General features: G+C 42.3%; 2 protein-coding genes across 8 annotated transcripts in view; one reads left to right on the top strand and one right to left on the bottom strand.

Annotated features, from left to right (window-relative positions):
* Nucleotides 1-11,379, bottom strand: part of ARMC1 (armadillo repeat containing 1) — a 50,694-nt gene extending 39,315 nt beyond the window's left edge. Inside the window, exons 1-2 of one of the 4 annotated variants that reach the window (XM_073331016.2) lie at nt 11,095-11,379; nt 1,027-1,216 (exon numbers count right to left, since the gene is read on the bottom strand). In XM_073331016.2, coding sequence (XP_073187117.1) covers nt 1,027-1,200 — 174 coding nt within the window. In that variant the 5' untranslated portion in view covers nt 1,201-1,216; nt 11,095-11,379. Of the gene's footprint in view, nt 1-1,026; nt 1,217-6,294; nt 6,316-6,454; nt 6,662-11,094 lie in introns of those variants that run through there. The other 3 variants (XM_073331018.2, XM_073331015.2, XM_073331017.2) reach the window with 3 other exon arrangements.
* Nucleotides 11,380-11,538: 159 nt separating this feature from the next.
* Nucleotides 11,539-21,163, top strand: part of MTFR1 (mitochondrial fission regulator 1) — a 37,430-nt gene continuing 27,805 nt past the window's right edge. Inside the window, exons 1-2 of one of the 4 annotated variants that reach the window (XM_073331011.2) lie at nt 11,540-11,736; nt 20,692-20,883. The gene's annotated coding sequence lies outside the window, so the exon portion shown is untranslated. Of the gene's footprint in view, nt 11,737-11,802; nt 11,823-20,691; nt 20,884-21,163 lie in introns of those variants that run through there. The other 3 variants (XM_073331013.2, XM_073331010.2, XM_073331012.2) reach the window with 3 other exon arrangements.

Raw genomic sequence — 21,163 nt, 5'->3', positions numbered from 1 at the left:
AAGAACTTCTCATTGTTAATACATACAGTTAGAGTGATTTTTTTAAATACATGCAGGCCAAATTTTTGACGAAACAGGAACCCAAACTTATTCTCCAAAGACAATATTATGGCACCTGCAGGTGGAATTTTCAAAAGCACTCAATGGGACTTGTGGTCCTAAGTCACCTGACTTCAAATTGCAAACCTTGATGGAGAAGCATAGCAGGTGGAAGCATTTCAGGTTTCTTGATTTGTGGAAATTCACTGTATTTGAGGGTGAAGTTTGTTGCAAATATAGCACAGGCTATATTTATCTCTGTTTATCAATTTTGTGTTTAAGTTTGTGTCATTTTTACAATAAGGATGTTAATGAGGCCATGGACTTCTCCTTATCAGAACAGATGAGCTTTTAAAGTGTGGAACTTCTTAGTAGGAAAAGAAATCTATGTAAAATCTGAAACTCTACTAACAATTAGGAAAACTAAAGAAACAAGTAAAACAAACCCATCCATTTTAGGAATTTAAAACTATGAAATGGGAAGACAGGAAAACACTAGCACTATATACATAATACAACATGAAGTAAAATTTAAAAATCTATTTAAATAAAAAAATTATGATTTTTTTAAAAAAATTGATTTTTATTCACCCACTTCCAATCAAGAGAAAAGGCATTATGTCAGTGCAGTACTTAGATTTTAAGAGTCACACTATTCACATTCATCAGGTACAAGCAAAGTCTGAAGAGAAGCATGCATACAGTTACATGTGACAAGCTACATTATAGCTTTTCCCTCTGCATACCCAAAGTTAGAGGGTTACCTTCTAAAACACACACACACACACACACACACACACACAGTAAATTAATCTATAACAACTTGTTCTCCAATTTCAGAATGATTTTGTCACTCATTAATTGTTGAAATGGGGGTGGCAGAAAATTAAGCACGACAATGACAATAATTTGACATAAGGTACAAGCAGCAAACAAAGCAAATAAAAAGCCCACTGATCTAAAAAAAAAAAAAAATCGATTACTTACTAGTAACGCTGAGTGAACAACTGGAGGGCTAGGGTGATCCAAAAACAAAATAAGGCCTGGCAGACATCCCTGATCCTGAACGATGGCTCGTCTATTTAAAGGGTCAGCTGCTAGGTCTCGCAGCTGGTTAACTACTGCTAGCGCATCAGGCTCCTCACTCATAGTGGAGTTCATTTTCCTATGCCAACACCTGTTGAATAAATTCTGTATTAGTAACAGTTTATTATTAATGAATCTCTGATTAAACTGTAGTCAATATAGAATGCAACACTCTGTCTTGTTCTTAGGGGCATACAGACAAATGGAACTCACAATATGCAGACTCTATACCACGGAAACTGGAAATTTAAGAGTTCATATACAGAGAACGACAATTTTTGTTAATTGTCTACTAGTTCAATCTTCATGTATAATTTTTAGGCCTGACAATCTTTACAGAAGATACATAGGCAATAATTGATAAAAGTATTGTCAAATACTGCTTAGACCAATTATGGTCATGGATGAAGAACCAACAGTTTATTAACGATGACACTGTCTATGGAAACCTAAAACATATCATCCCAATTCTGTATTATATCTAAAGTAAATCTGTAAAGAAACATACAATCCATGTTTCCCTAATAAATGTTTAAACTGCAAGTTTCAGCTTTCATATTAATCTCTTACACATAACAAACGTGTACCAAAAAGGCAAATCAAAATTTGTATCCATGTCATCAGGCACTTCTAACGTTTTACTTCATTCTGGAATTACATATCAAATATGTATAACCCAGCACAAATTCAAGCCCCTTACAAAGTACCTTTGGTATTCTCTCTCTACTGAATACTTTTGGTATTCTCCGTCTTAAAATAAATAAATAAGGCATGGCCTTCATCTTGCTCCTACCAAAGACAAGGGGAACCAGTTTGATTTTGAATGAAGGAGATGTTGGGTGGACAGCACTGGACTCTAAAGCTGCCTAAAGAGAGAACAGTTACATCCTGGATAGCAACAGCACAAATTTTCCTATGGGATGCCCCTCAGTAGTGGAGGAACCATATCTTGAGTTGAAAAGTTAGTTAAGATCAAAGGACGGATCCTCAGTTGTTCTGAGACTGACAAGTAGAGTACAGACTACGGACCTGTTCTTGACAGCACTAACTCAAGTACTTAACTTTAATACTCATGAGTATGATTAAAGCAACATTGTCAGCTTGACTTTTCTTTTTAAATGGATTGATTTTTTATTAAAAAAAAAATCCAAGTTTCTAACAGATCACTCTTTAAACAGTATGCCCTGTTTTTTTAAAAAAATGTTGAAGAAAAATTGTATACAGTTTCTTCTGCTCTCATCTTGAAGTTTATAAAGACCTTTTCAGAAAAAAAGAAACACTCTGTGGAGGAAACAGTGACACTCATCAGGGTGGATTTAAATCACAAGTCAAGATGACTCAATTTAATCATGGATTTCTACATAAAAGTGCATTCTTGTGGGTTGTTATAACCTTAATACATATTCTTCACAACTCAGGGACAAATGTAGGTTTCATTTTTGGAAGGTACATACTATACATTTTTAAAGTAATTTATTTTGAAAACTTTTCAGATTAGTTTTATAACTATATCAGAAAATGAATGATTGTTTGGTTATTTCATTTACCAAAGGTAACTGAAGCAAATATTTATGAAGTCACTGGGAGATGAACTATCTCCAGTTCAACAGGATAATCACTAATATTTGGAGGATTTTCTTGCCATGCTGTATTAGGAGGAGAACATCACCAGACAGACATTTAAATGGTTTTAATTAAAACAACATTATGTATTCTATGTATTTGAATTTAGTTAAACATTCAAGCTTTTTAAAATCAGGTTTGTTTTTGTTAAAATTTTTTTTAACTAAAATAGTTAAATGAAATATTTTAGATCTATTCCATCCCCAACAATCTTCTATTCATTGAACTTTTTGAAACTTTGCACTTTTAGAGAAAGGTAAGGGTTTGACTCTGTGTACACAAATTTGCAGAGGGGCAATAGGGTTGAGGTCTGTTATTTCTCACCTCTATACATTATTTATTTAAAAACATTTTTTGCTGTTAACAAGCATGATATCTCTGGAGACACAAATCCACAGTTTGAGAATAGCAAAACTAGGCATCTCTGATGGTATCTTCTCGACTGAGCACTGAGTCCCATTGGGTAGATGGAAAGATTAACTTAAATAATCTATACAGAAGCCCCTGGAGCCCCATAAGATTGAGTCCCTAATCCATTCAATACAAAATGGAATTCAATATAAAACTTTCTTAAATATTACATGAATATATTGTCTCATACTGTAGAATTAGAATTTCTAATCCCTATTCCATGATGAGATATCTTTGAGCTATAATGTATCTATCTTTAGATGGATTTTTTTTGATAAAATGCTTTTTGGGGAAAAAACCTGATTTAAATAAAAAAATCAGATTTTTTTTAAAATCATTGATTTTTATCCACCTGGAAAGTCATTAAATACTCAAAATAAACACACACACAAAAAGAAAGAAAAAAAATCTTAGGCTTTACTTGTAACTATAGTAGGTTCAAAAGTTAAGAACATAAGAACAGTCATACTGGGTCAGAGCAAAGGTCCATCTAGCCCAATATCCTGTCTTCTGACAGTGGCCAATGCCAGGTGCCCCAGAGGGAATGAACAGAACACATAATCATCAAGTAATCCATCCCCTGTCACTCAATCCCAGCTTCAGGCAAACACAGGCTAGGGCAGGGGAGGCCAACCTGAGCCTGAGAAGGAACCAGAATTTACCAATGTACATTGCCAAAGAGCCACAGCCATACGTCAGCAGCCCCCCCATCAGCTCCCCGTACCTCCCGCCCACCAGCAGCCCCTCCCCCCTTCCTCACACCTCCTAATCAGCTGTTTTGTGGCGTGCAGGAGGCTCGGGGGGAGCGACAGCATTCCAGGCTCACGGGAAGGGGTGGGAATGGGTGGAGTGGGGGCAGGGCCTGTGGCAGAGCAGTGAGCAACCCCCTCCCCCCCGACACATTGAAAAGTTGACACCTGTAGCTCCAGCCCCGGAGTCTGTGCCTATATAAGGATCCGCATATTAACTTCTGAAGAGCCGCATGTGGCAACTCCTGGGCTAGGTACACCATCCCAGCCCATCCTAGCTAATAACCATTGATGGACCTATCCTCCATGAATTTACCTAGTTCTTTTTTGAACTCCGTTATAGACTTGGCCTTCACAACATCCTCTGCCAAAGAGTTCCACAGGTTGACTGTGTGTTGTATGAAGCAATACTTCCTTTTATATGTTTTAACCTTCCCTTTTATCCAATGACTGCTTACTTTGGTTAAGACAGTGTTTCTCAACCAGGGCTCCAGGGCTCCCTGGGGGGCTGCAAGCTGGTTTCGGGGGGTCCACCAAACAGGGCCGGACTTAGACTTGCTGGAGCTCAGGGCAGAAAGCCGAAGCCCCACTGCCTGGGAAACATAGCTTCATGGGGCGCCAGGCAACTGCTGTGCTTGCTACCCCCTAACGCTGGCCCTGGCTTTTATATGCAGAAAAGCCGCTGTTGTGGCACAGATGGGCCGTGGAGTTTTTGTAAATGTTGGGGAGGCCTCAGAAAGAAAAAGGTTGAGAACCTTTAGTGAGGGACCTTGTCAAAGGCTTTCTGAAAATCTAAGTACACTATGTCTACTGGATCCCCCTTGTCCACATGTTTGTTGACCCCCTCAAAGAATTCTAGTAGATTGGTGAAGCATGATTTCCCTTTACAAAAAGCATGTTGACTCTTCCCCAACAAATCATGTTCACCTATGTGTATGAGAATTCTGTTCTTTCCTATAGTTTCAACTAGTTTGCCTGGTACTAAAGTTTTCAGACCAATGTGAGGTTCAGGTGTGATGGTGTCCGTTTATGTTACTAGTATTTCCTTCACACAGAATGTTAAAGTGAAGAACTGGTGCAAATGACCAGCTTCAAGGTTAATTTTTAAGGAGTTAACACCATAAGATCTGTACAGATCAAATAAGAAGCTACCATTTCACATAATAATTAGCATTTTACATTTGCAAAGCATTCTGCACACAATTTTCACAAAATCCCTGTAAACCAGGTAACTATTATCATTCCCACTTTATAGATGGCAAAACAGGCACAGATACTTTAAGTAATTTACTTAAAACCAGACATCAAGTCAATTACAGAGCTAAGATTGTAACCAGAGTGCTTTATTTCCAGTCCCATGCTCAATGCATCAGATCATTCATACCCTTTTATTATATACTACAAACAATTATTTTATTGGACCAACTTCTGTTGATGAGAGAGACAAGGTTTTGAGCTTACACAGAGCTCTTCTTTCAGGTCTAAGAAATTAACTCAGGCCTGAAGAAGAGCTTTGTGTAAGCTGAAAAGTTTGTTTCTCTCACCAACAGAAGCTAGTCCAATAAAAGACATTACCTCACCCACCTTGTCTTTCTAACTTACTGGGACCAACAAGGCTACAACAACACTGCATACAAATAATTCTGCTATTTTTATACAATATTTTTAATTTAAAAAAGGCAAAGCCATGTTTCTAACCCCCCCCTCCCTCCAAAAAAAAATAGCAAGAATTTTTGTCTGGACATCATAACTCCTAAATTATTTTCACATCTTTTACACGGATTTTCTATGTGATCTCAGAAAATAACAATCTCACTCTGCTTTAGTTTCCTTATCATCTGTACACTGGAGATATTTACTGACCTCACATGAGTTTTGTGAGAATACATTAGTATTTGTAAGTGTTTTGAAATCCTTGGTTAGGGCATCGCAGAATGTAGCGTTATTACTCATACTCATGGAAAAACATCAGTTTCAGGAACCCATCCCCTACACTTTTTAAAAAATAATCCAAACCCTCCTAACTGCAGTAATATGGAAACTAGTAAGGTTGTTGCATATAAGCACTCAATTTGCAAAAGCAGCAACAGATGGTTGAGTCCAGAATAACCCAGTTACTTTCTTCCCTCTTCGCTAGTGGGAAAAACTGTTGCTCCAAGGAGCAAAAAACCGCTAGGACTTGTTTAGATCTTGCCACTGGACCTAGTCCGCTAACGCAGCTGCCCGCACCCAAACCTTAGCAACTACAGATTCCGCGCCCCCGACCGTACCACGCTGCACAGAGGCCAACCCAACCCCTGTGGCCATCACTCTCCTCACACCCCTTCCAGCCTGAAAAGTGTGTGCCCGGGGTCGCAGCCTTTAAACCCCACTGCTCCCGCCTCACCGTCTCCAGCTGCCTCCTCAGCCGACCCGCTGCTTGGGCAAGTCCATTTCCCCTTACTCCTGCCCCCCGTCCCCTCCAGCGGCTTCACCCTCTTCTCAGGACCCGACCCAAGGTCCTGCCTTGCACCGCCGGGACAAGGCGCCTTCCCCAGCCCACTTACCGCTGCAGGAAGGTTTCACAGGCCCGGGCGCCTCAGCATCGTGCCCGGGCCGGGCTTTGCGTCGCTGAGGCCTGGTAACGGGCGTCAGTGGGGGACAATAGCGGGGGAAGGGAATTCAGATCCTCTACACACAGGGCACCCACCGGGACCACCTACCGCACCCCGATTGGCTGAAGCGAACAGCGCCCCTCCGCCATTCACAGCAAACGTTGTTACACCACAGTCTGATTGGCTGCTCCTAGGGCATTGTGGGTACAGTAGGGTCAGCCCAGGGAAACTACACGTTCCAGTGCCTGTGCCTGGCGCGCCCGGGCTCCCGCTGGAGAAATGCATGCTGGGATATGTACTCTCGGTGGGGCTATGGCTCTACCAGGAGCACTGCATGCTCCACAGTGTAGTTTGTTGCCCATTCTGGTCCAGCGGTGCCTTGCGTTTTGCTACCTGTTGTCTACTGACGTGCCGCTGGAACATTGCATGCTGGGATCCGCAGTCTCTGTGAACCCTCAGGAACATTGCATGCTGGTACCTCTAGTCTCCGCATGCGCAAACGCCTGAAGTTTGGCAGCGTTGTATAAATTGATTTAATCTAGGCAGTAGTGGGCTACTGTGGATAACCCTGATATGCACGGGAGGTTACTACTTTTACTGAAAATATAATGCAAGGCAATCTGTGGTACAAAAGGCTTCAATACAGTCAACCTTTCCATATATGGCAGGGGATATTCTCCCATTAAAGTGCCTTAATTGTGATCACAGCTTCCAAGTAGGGGAAAGTATTCAGTGTTCCCTTATTCAGTTCTACAGAAGGTGAAACGAAATCCCTGGTTTCATAGAACCAGTCCTGACACAAAGAGTGCACTGCAAAACTAGAACAGATCCGGTCATCTAGAATCCTGTCACTTTACGGATCTAAGGCAAAATAATTTGATTGAAATGCCTCTTTAAAGACCACTGTCAACTAAACAAACAAAACTTTGCAGACGAATATCTTTACCTGTGTTTCTATTATCAATTTAGATTAGATTTTAAAGTTAAATAATATTACAAATCCCGTTTACACTATTTATGCATTTTGTTTACTTCTGCACTTCTCTCAGCTTGTACAATGAAAAGTTTCAAATTTGAAACTGACAAACAATCAGCCCCTTTTTCTGCTATAACCATTGCAGGTGAATGTTAATTTTTTTAAACAAAAGTTTTCATTTTTGTTTGATTTTTTTTTTATTTGTGGAAACATTTGTAATTTTTTTAGGTTTTATAAAAGCTTCTTTTATCAGCATTTAAATTTGAAGCTAAATTTAAATTGACTGTTTAATCCAATGTTACTGTGTTCCAAAATTTGGAAAGCTGAACCTCTCTACCCTTTTCGGAAAATGAAACCAATTATGCCCCTCTTGCAACCTTGGTTTGTGATGATAGAGGCCTACCCATCTTAATGTATACATCTTCTGCACCCTCACAGCTAGCTAGTCCTTCATGGAAAAACTTATGTAGATTTTCATAATAATATACTTCTTTCCTTTCTTACGTGCTTTCTTGAGCAGTGAAATTGTTAGCAATATTGACATATAAAGTATCACTGGCATTTCAGTTAGCACCCATTGAAAAGAATGGAGCAGTGCACACCTTAAGACTCTCTGCAAGATTATATGGATATCCACTTAAAATTTTGAAAATTTTCCTTCCAAACCCCGATAGCTAGAGACCATTCTTTTTAATGAAAGTTGAGACTCTGAACAAGTAAGGGATCTGCGTGTGCACCTCCTGCACCTACTAGTCCTCTCTCCCTCTCTCTAGTGGTAAGTCTTACACTTTGAAAAACATTGCTTTACTCACAGCTCAGTGTGTTGGGTTTAAGAATTCCAGCAATACTATTAAATTGCCGTATGAGTGGTGTCTGAACAGAGTAACATACACAATAATCTATGAAAAGGCCAATTTGAAGAGACGAATAGGGATGCATTTTTCAATTCAATTAAAATAAAGCAGACCAAGAGAGCTGTCACAGTTTCACAGTGAACTGCACCTTTGATTCCTACCCCTGCTCCCCTCCAGGGCGCCTACTTAAGGTTTCAGGCTCCAGCCATCACCTCTCTCAGGCAGAGACCCATATCTCTCTCCCTTGGACCAGGGCTTTAGGCTTGTAGTGCCTCTGTACCTCACTGTGATTTCCCCAGCAGTTCTGACCAAGTCCCAGCACCTGTAGTTAACCTTTCTTCAGGGCCTACAACAGTGTATGTACACCATTACCAGCCAACCTTCACAAAGCACAATACATTTATTCTTATGGTCAAACCATTACAGAGAAAACATACAAAAAAAACAGTAAACTGATTTAAACACACTAAATGTACCAGGAGTTATCAACCAGTCTTATGGGACTCAGTAGACCACAGTCTTTCCAATCCTTCCCCTGTTCCCCTAGAGTTGCTCCCCTCCCTTGGAAAGAACATTCTGTCTATGCTGGGTCAAGCTCACCTTTTCATGCCAAAAAAGCCCTTTGTCTGCTGGAAAACCCAGTCTGAAACACTATATGGTGGTATCTCTCTGGAGGCATTTACAACCTGAGTGACTCAAGCACTTGAGTGAAGCACTTGGAGGAGAGGAAGGTGATCAGGAACAGTCAACATGGATTCACCAAGGGCAAGTCATACCTGACCAACCTGATTGCCTTCTATGATGACATAACTGGCTCTGTGGATATGGGGTAAGCGGTAGATGTGATATATCTTGACTTTAGCAAAGCTTTTTATACGGTCTCCCACAGTATTCTTGCCAGCAAGTTAAAGAAGTATGGATTGGATGAATGGACTATAAAGTGGATAGAAAGCTGGCTAGATTGTCGGGCTGAATGGGTAGTGATCAACGGCTTGATGTCTAGTTGGCAGCCAGTATCAAGCGGAGTGCCCCAGGGGTCAGTCCTGGGGCCAGTTCTGTTCAACATCTTTATTAATGATCTGGATGATGGGATGAATTGCACCCTCAGCAAGTTTGCAGATGACACTAAGCTGGGGGAGAGGTAGATACGCTGGAGGGTAGGGATTGGGTCCAGAGTGACCTAGACAAATTGGAGGATTGGGCCAAAAGAAATCTGATGAGGTTCAACAAGGACAAGTGCAGAGTCCTGCACTTAGGAAGGAAGAATCACAGACACCACTACAGGCTGGGGACCGACTGGCTAAGTGGCAATTCTGCAGAAAAGGACTTGAGGATTACAGTGGATGAGAAGCTGGATATGAGTCAGCAGTGTGCCCTTGTTGCCAAGAAGGCCAATGGCATATTGGGCTAGTATTAGTAGGAGCACTGCCGGCAGATAGAGGGAAGTAATTACTCCCCTCCATTCGGCACTGGTGAGGCCACACCTGGAGTACTGTATCCACTTTTGATCCCCCCCACTACAGAAGGGATGTGGACAAATTGGAGAGAGTCCAGTGGAGGGAAATGAAAATGATTAGAGGGCTGGGGCACATGACTTATGAGGAGAGGCTGAGGGAACTGGGGTTATTTAGTCTGCAGAAGAAAAGAGTGAGAGGAGATTTGATAGCAGCCTTCAACTACCTGATGGGGGGTTCCAAAGAGGGTGGAGCTAGGCTGTTCTCAGTGATGGCAGATGACAGAACAAGAAGCAATGGTCTCAAGTTGCGGTGGGGGAGGTCGAGGTTGGATATTAGGAAATACTATTTCTCTAGAAAGAATAGGAGTACTTGTGGCACCTTAGAGACTAACAAATTTATTTGAGCATAAGCTTTCGTGAGCTACAGCTCACTTCATCGGATGCTCACGAAAGCTTATGCTCAAATAAATTTGTTAGTCTCTAAGGTGCCACAAGTACTCCTGTTCTTTTTGTGAATACAGACTAACACAGCTGCTACTCTGAAAACTATTTCTCTAGGAGGGTGGTGAAGCACTGGAATGGGTTACCTAGGGAGGTGGTGGAGTCTCCATCCTTAGAGGTTTTTAAGGCCCGGCTTGACAAAGCCCTGGCTGGGATGATTTTGTTGGTATTGGTCCTGCTTTGAGGAGGGGCTTGGACTAGATGACCTCCTGAGGTCTCTTCCAACCCCTAATATTCTATGATTCTATGACTCGATTTAATCGCTCCCCGCTGTTTTTATTTCTTAGAGGAGCTGTGGTCACCCTCCTGCCCTGCAGTTGCATATAATGTCCACAGTGATACATACATAAAAAACATGGTCCCTAAAGATATTACATGCAGTTAAATATCTGTCACAAGAGCTTTTAGAAGGGTCAAGAATAGATTTTTTTTTTGATACACATATAGATGCTATTAGCCGCCTTTATAACAAACATGCATGCCCTTTCTCACCAACTAAAAGTAAGAACTTCATTCTTCAGGAATGCTTTAATGGATATATAAATCATCTCCAGCAGGGATGTATTCAATAGTATTCAGAAAAAAGGATGAGCTCAGCCAGGCTTCCTGTGGTACAAACCCAGTGTCACACCATGCCAATGAGCCATACAAGTGCAGAGCGGACAAAGTGCTTTGCTTTTCTGTGCACCGAAACCATGAATAGTAAAAGCGAGGGATTAATTTTAGCCCCACATTAGTCTTTTGTTAAAATAATAGTAACACAAAGAGAAATATTTTATGGGTTTAAAATAAACCATTCACTAACTTTTTAAAAAATAATAATTCTTGTGCCGTGCTGGAAACCCAAACACAACAGCACCCAGCGCTGGAGGAGACCAAACCGCAGCACCATCCAGGGAAGGGAGAACCAGTCCCAGAGCGCAGCTGATCGGACAGGCGGAGACAGGATCACGCAGGGAACAAGGTCCGGGTGCCCGCAGGGTGCTGGGGCGTGGTGTCACCCCCCTATCGGGTTTTGTCCTTGACTCTTCCACCGGGGCCAGCAGCATGCCACCACTGCGCGCAGGATCCCGGGCCCGCGCGCGCACGCTGAACGGCCAATCAGGGCTTGCTGGGCCGCCCAGGAGGCGACGTCACGGGATTGACTCTCGGCAGGCGCCCTTCAATCACGGGCGTGGGCGGGTGGCCCGGCCCCTGGGCGGGGAAAGCGGCAACTTGTCACTCCCAGACCGGAGCCCGGCGGCTGCCATTGCGGTCGCGGCGCTCTGGCCCGCGAATGAGCTGTAGGTTAGGTCCCGCCTCTCGCAGGCGCGGCGGCGATTGGTCAGTCCCGTGCAGCTCGCGATTGGCTGCGCGGGGAGGGCTGAGCTCCAAGCGGAGCCCGAGCCTCCGGAGCCGAAGAGCCGGTGACCGGCGAGTGAGCGCGGAGGCCCTGGCGGGGCAGCGGGTGAGTCTGGGCGGGGTTGCGTTGGGCGCTGCCAGGCGGCCGGCAGTGCCGGGACCTCTCGGGGCCCGTGTGGGGCTCCCTCTGCCGTGAGTCCGCGCACGCTGTTGGGGCCGGGAGCCTGATGGGGTCCGGGGGGCGCGGCGCCTTCGCTGGAAACCGCCGCGGGGCATCGTGGCCCGGAGCCACGGAGGTGGTGGGGACGCGGTAGAGCCGCGTCCTGGGGCGAGGGCGGGCAGCTCGGTTCAGAGCTCAGTCTGACGTGCCGATCCCCTCCCCACAGACTCTCCCTCCTGCTGGGCAGCGGGGGGGCCGGGGTCCCTACCTCCTGCCCCGCTCCCCTACCACACGCTCCTTGGCCTGCCTGGGTCCGAGCAGGCCTTCCGCCCCAAGCCCCTCTCCCTGCCCCCGGGCGGGCGGGTCCTTCAGGGCGGGCGAAACACGGGAAGGGTAAACTGCGAGTCGAGGGGCCCTCGGAGGATGTGCGCGGGGGTCCCCCACTTCCGTTGGCCGAGGCGCGCTCCCTGGGTGACGGCACTTACAGGGGACCCCGCCCTTACCGGTGACTATTAGCTCGGGGAGCGTCTGTGGTTTCCGCCCTCCCGTAGTGCGACCCTGTGTGAGCCGTAGCAGAGCCATCGGTGCTAGTAACAGCCACGTGTAGCCTCCGTCAGCTCACTGGAGGGAGCCTGCCTGATGATTGGTTTCAGAGTAGCAGCCCTGTTAGTCTGTATTCGCAAAAAGAACAGGAGGACTTGTGGCACCTTAGCGACTAACTAATTTATTTGAGCATAAGCTTTAGTGAGCTACAGCTCGCTTCATCGGATGCATTCAGTGGAATGCCTTTCTGAACAGCTTTCTGATGGCCTTTCTGATCAGCTGGTCCCGACGGCACAGTAGAAACCAACTTTATATGCAGCTCCAGGGACCCCTGCTTCAAGCATGGCTGTTGCTATTACAGCTCCAGCCTTAGGATGAATGGGACCTAAAGGTGATCCTGGATGAACAGTGTTTAGTACAGGCATACACACCAATTGGCTTACTAAATTCCTATTGCTTCTTCACTTACTAGCGTTACAGATCTTTTCCTTCCCACTTTGCTGATCTCGTGAGTGTTGACAGAGAGATCTGTGTCACTGTGTAGGCAGAGCGGGGTGATGTGGTCGCTGCCAGAGACTTTGCAATCTAAATCAGATACAAGTCCAAGATTGTAGGTAACTGTTAATATTAAAAAAAATCAAACAAACCTTGAGTTAACATCCACAAGTTCTAAGGAGGGCTTTGAAGGGAGGAAGGGAGATATGTGAAAGAAAGCATAGAATCAAATGAACTAAAAATCGTAAATGAATCAAACTGTACCATAGAATCTCTAGGGATAGACATTCCATGCTCTAATAATAAGAATATAGCAGTAGGGATGATGATAGTGACTGCAAAATGCTCAGGGAGATTAGAGACGCTATTAAAAATAAAAAAAACTCAATAATAATAATAATAATAATAATGTGGGATTTCAGTTATCCGCATGGTGACTGGATACATGTCACCTCAGGACAGGATGCAGAGATAAAGTTTCTTGACACCTTAAATGACTGTTTCTTGGAGCAGCTGGTCCTGGAACCCACCAGAGGAGAGGCAATTCTTGATTTAGTCCTAAGTGGAGCACAGGAGCTGGTCCAAGAGGTGAATATAGCTGGACCACTTGGTAATAGTGACCATAATATTAAGTTATATATTATATCCCTGTGACAGGAAAAACACCACAGTGGCCCAACACTGTAGTATTTAATTTCAGAAAGGAGAACTACACTAGTTAAACAGAAATTAAAGGGTACAGTGCCAAAAGTGAAATCTCTGCAAGCTGCATGGAAACTTTTTAAAGACACCATAATAGAGGATTAACTTAAATGTATACCCCAAATTAAAAAAACAGTAAGAGAACCAAAAAAGAGCCACCGTGGCTAAACAATAAAGTAAAAGAAGCAGTGAGAGGCAAAAAGGCATCCTTAAAAAGTGAAGCTAAATCCTAGTGAGGAAACTAGAAAGGAGCATAAACACTGGCAAATGAAGTGTAAAAATGCAGTTAGGAAGGCCAAAAAAGAATTTGAGGAAGAGTTAGCCAAAGACTCAGAAAGTAAGTTCATCAGAGGCAGGAAGCCTACTAAACGTCCATTGACCCCGCTGGACAATTGAGGTGCTAAAGGATCACTCAAGGACAATAAGGCCATTGCGGAGAAACTAAATGAATTCTTTGCATTGGTCTTCACAGGCTGAGGATGTGAGGGAGATTCCCAAACCTGAGTCATTCTTTTTAGGTGACAGATCTGAGGAACTGTTCCAGATTGAGGTATCATTAGAAGAGGTTTTGGAACAAATTGATAAATTAAACAGCAATAAGTCACCAGGACCAGATGGTATTCACCCCAGAGTTCTGAAAGAACTCAAATGTAAAATTACGAAACTACTAACTGTAGCCTGTAACCTATCATTTAAATCAGCTTCTGTACCAGATGACTGGACAATAGCTAATGGGACGCCAATTTTTAAAAATGGCTCCAGAGGTGATCACTGCAATTACAGGCCTGTAAACCTGACTTCAGTATCGGGCAAACTGGCTGAAACTATAATAAAGAACAATATTGTCAGACAGATAGATAAACATAATTTGTTGAGGAAGAGTCAACATGGTTTTTGTAAAGGGAAATGATGCCTCACTACTAGAATTCTTCGAGGGGGTCAACAAGCAAGTGGACCAAGGGGATCCAGTGGATATAGTGTACTTAAATTTTTAGAAAGCCTTTGACAAGGTCCCTCACCAAAGGCTCTTATGCAGAGTAAACTGCCATGGGGTAAGAGGGAAGGTGCTCTCATGGATTGGTAAAAGATAGAAAACAAAGGGGAGGTATAAATGGTCAGTTTTCAGAACGGAGAGAGGTAAATAGTGGTGTCCCCTAGGGGTCTGCTCTGGGACCAGTCCTATTCAACATATTCATAAATGATCTGGAAAAAGGGGTAAACAGTGAGGTGGCAAAATTTGCATATGATACAAAATTACTAAAGATAATTAAGACCCAGGCAGACTGCAAAGAGCCTCAAAAGGATCTCTCAAAACTGGGTGACTGGGCAACAAAATGGCAGATGAAATTTAATGTTGATAAGTGCAAAGTGATGCACATTGGAAGGCATAATCCCACCTATACATATAAAATGATGGGGTCTAAATTAGCTTTTACCACTCAAAAAGATCTTGGAATAATTGTGGATAGTTCTCTGAAAATATCCACTCAGTATGCAGCGGCAGTCAAAAAAGCAAACAGATAATAGGACAGAAAATATCATGTTGCCTCTATAAATCCATGGTACGCCCATATCTTGAATACGGTGTGCAGATGTGGTCGCCCCATCGCAAAAAAATATATTGGAATTGGAAAGGGTTCAGAAAAGGGCAACAGAAATGATTAGGGGTATGGAATGGCTTCTGTATGAGGAGAGATTAATAAAACTGGGACTTTTCAGCTTGGAAAAGAGATAGCTAAGGGGAGATAGGATTGAGGTCTATAAAATCATGACTGGTGTAGAGAAAATAAATAAGGAAGCGTTGTTTACTTCTTCTCATAACACAAGAACTAGGGGTTACCAAATGAAATTAGTAGACAGCAGATTTAAAACAAATAAGAGGATGTATTTCTTCACACAACACACAGTCAACTCCTTGTGCAACTCCTTGCCAGAGGATGTTGTGAAGGCTAATACCATAACAGGTTTCAAAAAAGAACTAGGTAAATTTATGGAGGATAGGTCCATCAATGGCTATTAGCTAGGATAGGCTAGGGACATCATTCCTGTCCCTGTTTGCCAGAAGCTGGGAATGAGCGACGGGATGGATCACTTGATGATTACCTGTTCTGTTCATTCCCTCAGGGGCACCTGGCACTGGGCACTGTCGGAAGACAGGATACTGGGGTAGATGGACCTTTGGTCTGACCCATTAGGGCTGTTCTTGTGTTATAAGAGCATTTCAAAGTGGGAGGTTGCAGGCTCAGTCATTTCTCCTGTCTGAGGACATCTGGTACCGTGTATGGAGATAGCAGTGTTTTATTTCAGTTTGCCATATGTAGGCACTACATGTGACTGCATCTAGCACAATTCAGATATGGAAGCTAGGTGACTTGAGATTCGTAACAGGATATGATGGCTTACAGTAGCTTGATTCCAGTCCAGTTCATTTCGACGTCAAAGTAATTACTAAAGTCATTCCAAGTGGAAAATGATCGTGGAATGTTTTTTATGATCTCACAACATGGTGTGATGGTAATTTATAAATTAGTAGTTAACTGCAGAAATTGAATTGTAGTTCTGTTGTCTCTGAAAAACAGATGCACTTGAGTGCAAAAGCAAGAGGAGGAGCCTCTGTTTATGAACATCAGATAGCGAAGTTTAGATCTGTGATGAACAGATACTTCTGAAGACAAGTAGTCAAACCTCCAAATTCATGTGGGTTTTTCTTTAAATTACTCTTTAGTAGCTGGCAAGATATGACACTGTCATTCTTCTATACTATGACTTTGTTATGCTTCTGTTTTATAAAACTTAAATATAAATCTTACTGTTTAGAATATATCGTAGCACTTGTTTTTATTTGTTGGAATCTCTGGAAACTGGAGCATAGACAAGCACTAAGACTGTTACTCTGGTGCTCAGAAATAAGTAGCTCCTAGTAGTGACTGTGCAATCTTTGCTTACTAGTCATGTCACCCTTTATAAATATCTAGTCTGCACTAGTTTGGGAAATGGATAGTCTTCAAGCTGGTCCTACATTAAAAGATTCTTGATGGCTCTTCAGTATACTGCTGCAGTGGTTTTTTGTCTGAAATCTTGTTCTTTCTTTGACACTCAGGCCTGGTTTATGCTTAAAATTTAGGTAAATGTAGCTATGGTGCTATGAGTGTGGAAAAATCCATACCCCCTGAGCGCCGTAGCTATGCAGACCTAACTCCTAGTGTAGACACGGCTAAGTGCGTGGAAGCATTCTTCTGTTGACCCAGCTATTGTCTCTCGCGGAGGTGATGTTTCTACAGCAGCAGAAAAACATCATCTGGTGCTGTAGTCAGTGTCTACACTATGGGGTTATGGTGGCATAGCTACAGAGCTTAGGTAAGCTGCTACAGTTCCCGAGGTAGACATGACCTCGGTATACTCGCTTTTATAGGTGCCATTTCATCAGATGATGTTGGGGCATGTGCCAGCATTAACAACTGCAGACATGCATCCCTGATAAAGTGGGTAAACCTGATTTTAAGGTGTCTGCTTTAAAGGGAAACTACCTACTTCAAGATTATATTTCTCTTAATCTTGTACCTGCAAGTAACACCTCCGTTCTCTGTAAGGGATTAGAGAGGTTTTCCTTTATATTTTTTTCTTTTTGTTTAGTTTGTGCATTTTACAACACTTCATACAAATACAGTAAATTGATTATATGCAGTCAGTTTCTTCTTTTGCCTGCATAGGTTTCACATAAATGGGTGGGAAGGGGAGATTTTTAGGAAGGAAAATGTGACTATTTCACTTTAAAAGGTGGAAAATGACAACTGTGGACAGAGATTCAGACAGATAAAGGACTTGAAGCTACGTTTTTCATAAATGTGTCTACGTCGAGGTGGTGTCTGTTTTAATTTTTTTTCTTCTCTCCATTTCTGTGTAGCGCTATAAGCCTTGGTTGAGTGTTTCATTATAACTTTTCTCCACAGTACATTGTTTTCTGTTTTGAATCTGAAAAGTGCTTTTAGATTTACTCTGCTAACTCGTTATTAAATAATCAGTATTATTTCCTTAATTTATAAATCAATGTCTGATATAAAAATGTTGGGTAATGTATACAAGACAGGCAAATGTGAAAAATGGGGGAAGCAGAGCATAGCAAGGCTCATGTTAGAAATACAGCACTCTCTGGGGAGAAGAAGTGTGTCTGGAATTCCTTCCAGATTAGGGTCACTGAACATTGTGTCAGTTTTTGGGTAAGCAGGTGTCTATAAAGGAGGACTTCTTGCTGTTGTGGGGAAGAGGGGGAGAGTTTCCCTCTCTTTCCTTCCAAATTTACCTAGTTGGAGTGGGATATTAATCTTCACTGCTTTTCTCCCAGATTCTGTTGGGAGTCTTCCTTCTCTGAGACAAGCTGCTTATAGCCTTCACAACCTGAATTAATAACTACCAATGAAGTGCTGCATCTTACAGCAGGGGCATTGCAGTATTCTGAATTACTGTAAATATAAAGACAGGTTTCAGAGTAGTAGCAGTGTTAGTCTGTATGCACAAAAGGAACAGGAGTACTTGTGGCACCTTAGAGACTAACAAATTTATTAGAGCATAAGCTTTCGTGAGCTACAGCTCACTTCATTGGATGTATAGAATGGAACATATAGATATAGATGAAGTGAGCTGTAGCTCACAAAAGCTTATGCTCTAATAAATTTGTTAGTCTCTAAGATGCCACAAGTACTCCTGTTCTTTTTGTAAATATAAAGGAGAAATTGACATGACTCTTGTCAGTTTATCTGCAGTCCCCAAGGTTGCGAGTGCCCTTTGTCAGACTGACCAGTCTCTCTTCACTTGTTTGAGAAAGCTATGAGCAGCAGCAATTACTGAATCATTTTGTTTGTTAACTTAATACTTAGAGGGTTATTTTGCAAACATAAAAGCTAGAAACTTTTTAAATGAACACCCAAAGTCTGCAAAAACGGGTCAATTGAGTTTCTCCTCTCAGGAAGGGTAAGTTGAATAGACTATTTTGGGCATTACTTTTATTTCTTAAGTTTCAGAGTGGTAGCTGTGTTAGTCTGTATCAGCAAAAAGAACGAGGAGTACTTGTGGCACCTTAGAGACTAACAAACTGATTTGAGCATAAGCTTTCGTGGGCTAAAACCTACTTCGTCGGATTCATGCAGTGGCCACAAAAGCTTATGCTCAAATCAGTTTGTTAGTCTCTAAGGTGCCACAAGTACTCCTCGTTCTTTTTATTTCTTAGGCACTTGGCAGCAGGAATTTCCAAACTATAACCTACATTTAGGAGGCGACCGTCACTTGGTCATGCTGATGAGTATGCCAACATTAAATATTATCCATGTCTGTAGTTTCAAGAGAAAAGATAAAAAACTGTGCCAAGTAACTTTTGTTCTTTAGGATAACATCTTGCTGCTACTTAAAGTAGTTCAAATGAAGGTTTTTGCTAGGGATGGTAAAATGAATAAATGTTGAATTTCTCCTTCTCAAATTTGGCAGCTACGTAAAGTACAGGCGAGACACGTTCTAGAAATTGCTGTTATTGCTGTCTAGCAATTTCATTGAGTATGAAATCTTTGCATTCTTGGGATATAAGTAGATTGTGGAAGAGTTGTAATTTATGAAGAAAGGTAGAGTGCAGTAGAATATAGGTAAAACAAATGTCTAGGGTGGTTGTGATAACTCTAGAAAATGAATGGATCTCATAAAAACATCAAGGTGAAATATTGTTTGAGTATTTTGTTTTCTTTTAGATGACATCTTAATTGGAGATTATAAAAACATTAAGACTATTTGTTCTGGGTTAATGTAGCGTTCTAGCGGGTTACTCAGTGTTAGCATGCAGTAGATCTGAAACAGATTTTCATGCTTTAATGGTTCTGATTCTATTGATGTAAATGGTACAACTTGCATTAACTTCTGTGAGAGCCAGATCAAGACCACCTTCAGCAAGGAATCAAATGATGTAAAATTGGTGCCCTGAACCCTAGAATGCCTTAAGTATCTAAACCAGTGATACTCAGACTGAGGCTTGAGAGCTGCAAGTGGCTCTTTAATGTGTCTCCTGTGGTTATTTGTAATATGTCATATTAAAACATTGTGTGATTTTAATTATTAATCAGCATGCGTTTACTATGTTATTAACCAATTGCAGTTGATAAAATAAAACTTGATCAGTCATTTTGCTGTGAGAATTATGAATGTTAAAATAGTAAATAAAACAATGAATTCACACTACTGTGGTTCTTTTGAGTAACATTGAGTGCTAATTTGATTCCTGAACCACTGAGGTCTGAGTATCGCTGGTCTAAACATTGCTTAAAATTGAAGTGGTTTACACCCTGAATTATAAATAGTCAACTTCTCTAAATACCTCTGCTGTAGAATAGTTGTTCTATCAAACTTAATCTCTTGCCAAGTGCAAAAAAATCTTAAACATCTACACTACTTGTGGTAGTGGTGAGGAACTCAGTCAAACCAGCTTTTTTAACCTCACCTTAAAAAAAAAAAAAAAAAAAAAAAACCTTTAGAGCTGAGTTCTTGGTAATAACTATATATGGAAACTTGGCATAGGAGTTGTAAACAGTTGGGGAAAAACATGTTTGTAATGGAAACACTGGCAGTCCTAACTATTACGCTTGCAGGCATTCTCATGTCTCTTCTAATCCTCTGGCTTGAGAATATTTCCTGCATATCATTTCTTTCCCAGTACTTTAGCATTTTTTGTTTTAATGGTGACTAAGGGTATGTCTACACTACAAAATTAAGTCGACTTTATAGAAGTTGATTTTTAGAAATGGACTTTATACAGTCAATTGTGTATGTCCCCACTAAGCGCATTAAGTCAGAGTGTGTCGTCAATACCGTGTCTAGGATCGATTTACGGAGTGGTGCACTGTAGGTAGCTATCCCACAGTTCCCGCAGTCTCTGCCGCCCATTGGAATTCTGTGTTAAGCTCCCAATGCCTGAGGGGGCAAAAAACATTGTTGCGGGTGGTTTTGGGTACATGTCGTCAGTTGCCCCTCCCTCCCTCTGTGAAAGCCAGGGCAGACAATCGCTTTGCGCCTTTTTTCCTGGGCTACCCGTGCAGATGCCATACTATGGCAAGCATGGAGCCTGGTGCTCACCAGCTCACCGGTGCTTTTGTGAGCATTGTAAACACCTTGCACGTTATCCTGTAGTATGTGCAGAACCTGGTTAAGAGACACCAGCACGAGGATGATTGTGAGGAGGACATGGACACAGACATTCCTGAAAGCACAGGCTGTGGCAATTGGGACGACATGGTGGCAGTGGGGCTGGTTGATACAGTGGAATGCCGATTCTGGGCCCGGAGAACAAGCACAGACTGGTGGGACTGCATAGCGTTGCAGGTATGGGATGATTCACAGTGGCTGCGAAACTTTTGCATGCATAAGGCCACTTTCCTTGAACTTCGTGAGTTGCTTTCCCCTGCCCTGAAGGGCAGGCATACCAAGGTGAGAGCTGCCCTGACAGTTGAGAAGTGAGTGGCAATAGCCCTGTGGAAGCTTTCAACGCCTGATTGCTACAGGTCAGTTGGGAATCAATTTGGAGTGGGCAAATCTATTGTGGGAAAGCAGGCAGTGCAGTCATTGACATTCTGTTATCAAGGGTAGTGACTCTGGGAAATGT

The sequence above is a fragment of the Lepidochelys kempii genome, chromosome 2 (assembly GCF_965140285.1).
Source record: "Lepidochelys kempii isolate rLepKem1 chromosome 2, rLepKem1.hap1, whole genome shotgun sequence".
In the NCBI taxonomy this organism is placed as follows: domain Eukaryota; kingdom Metazoa; phylum Chordata; order Testudines; family Cheloniidae; genus Lepidochelys; species Lepidochelys kempii.
Note: the sequence above shows the minus strand (reverse complement) of the source record. Positions and strands in the feature narration are given on the sequence as shown.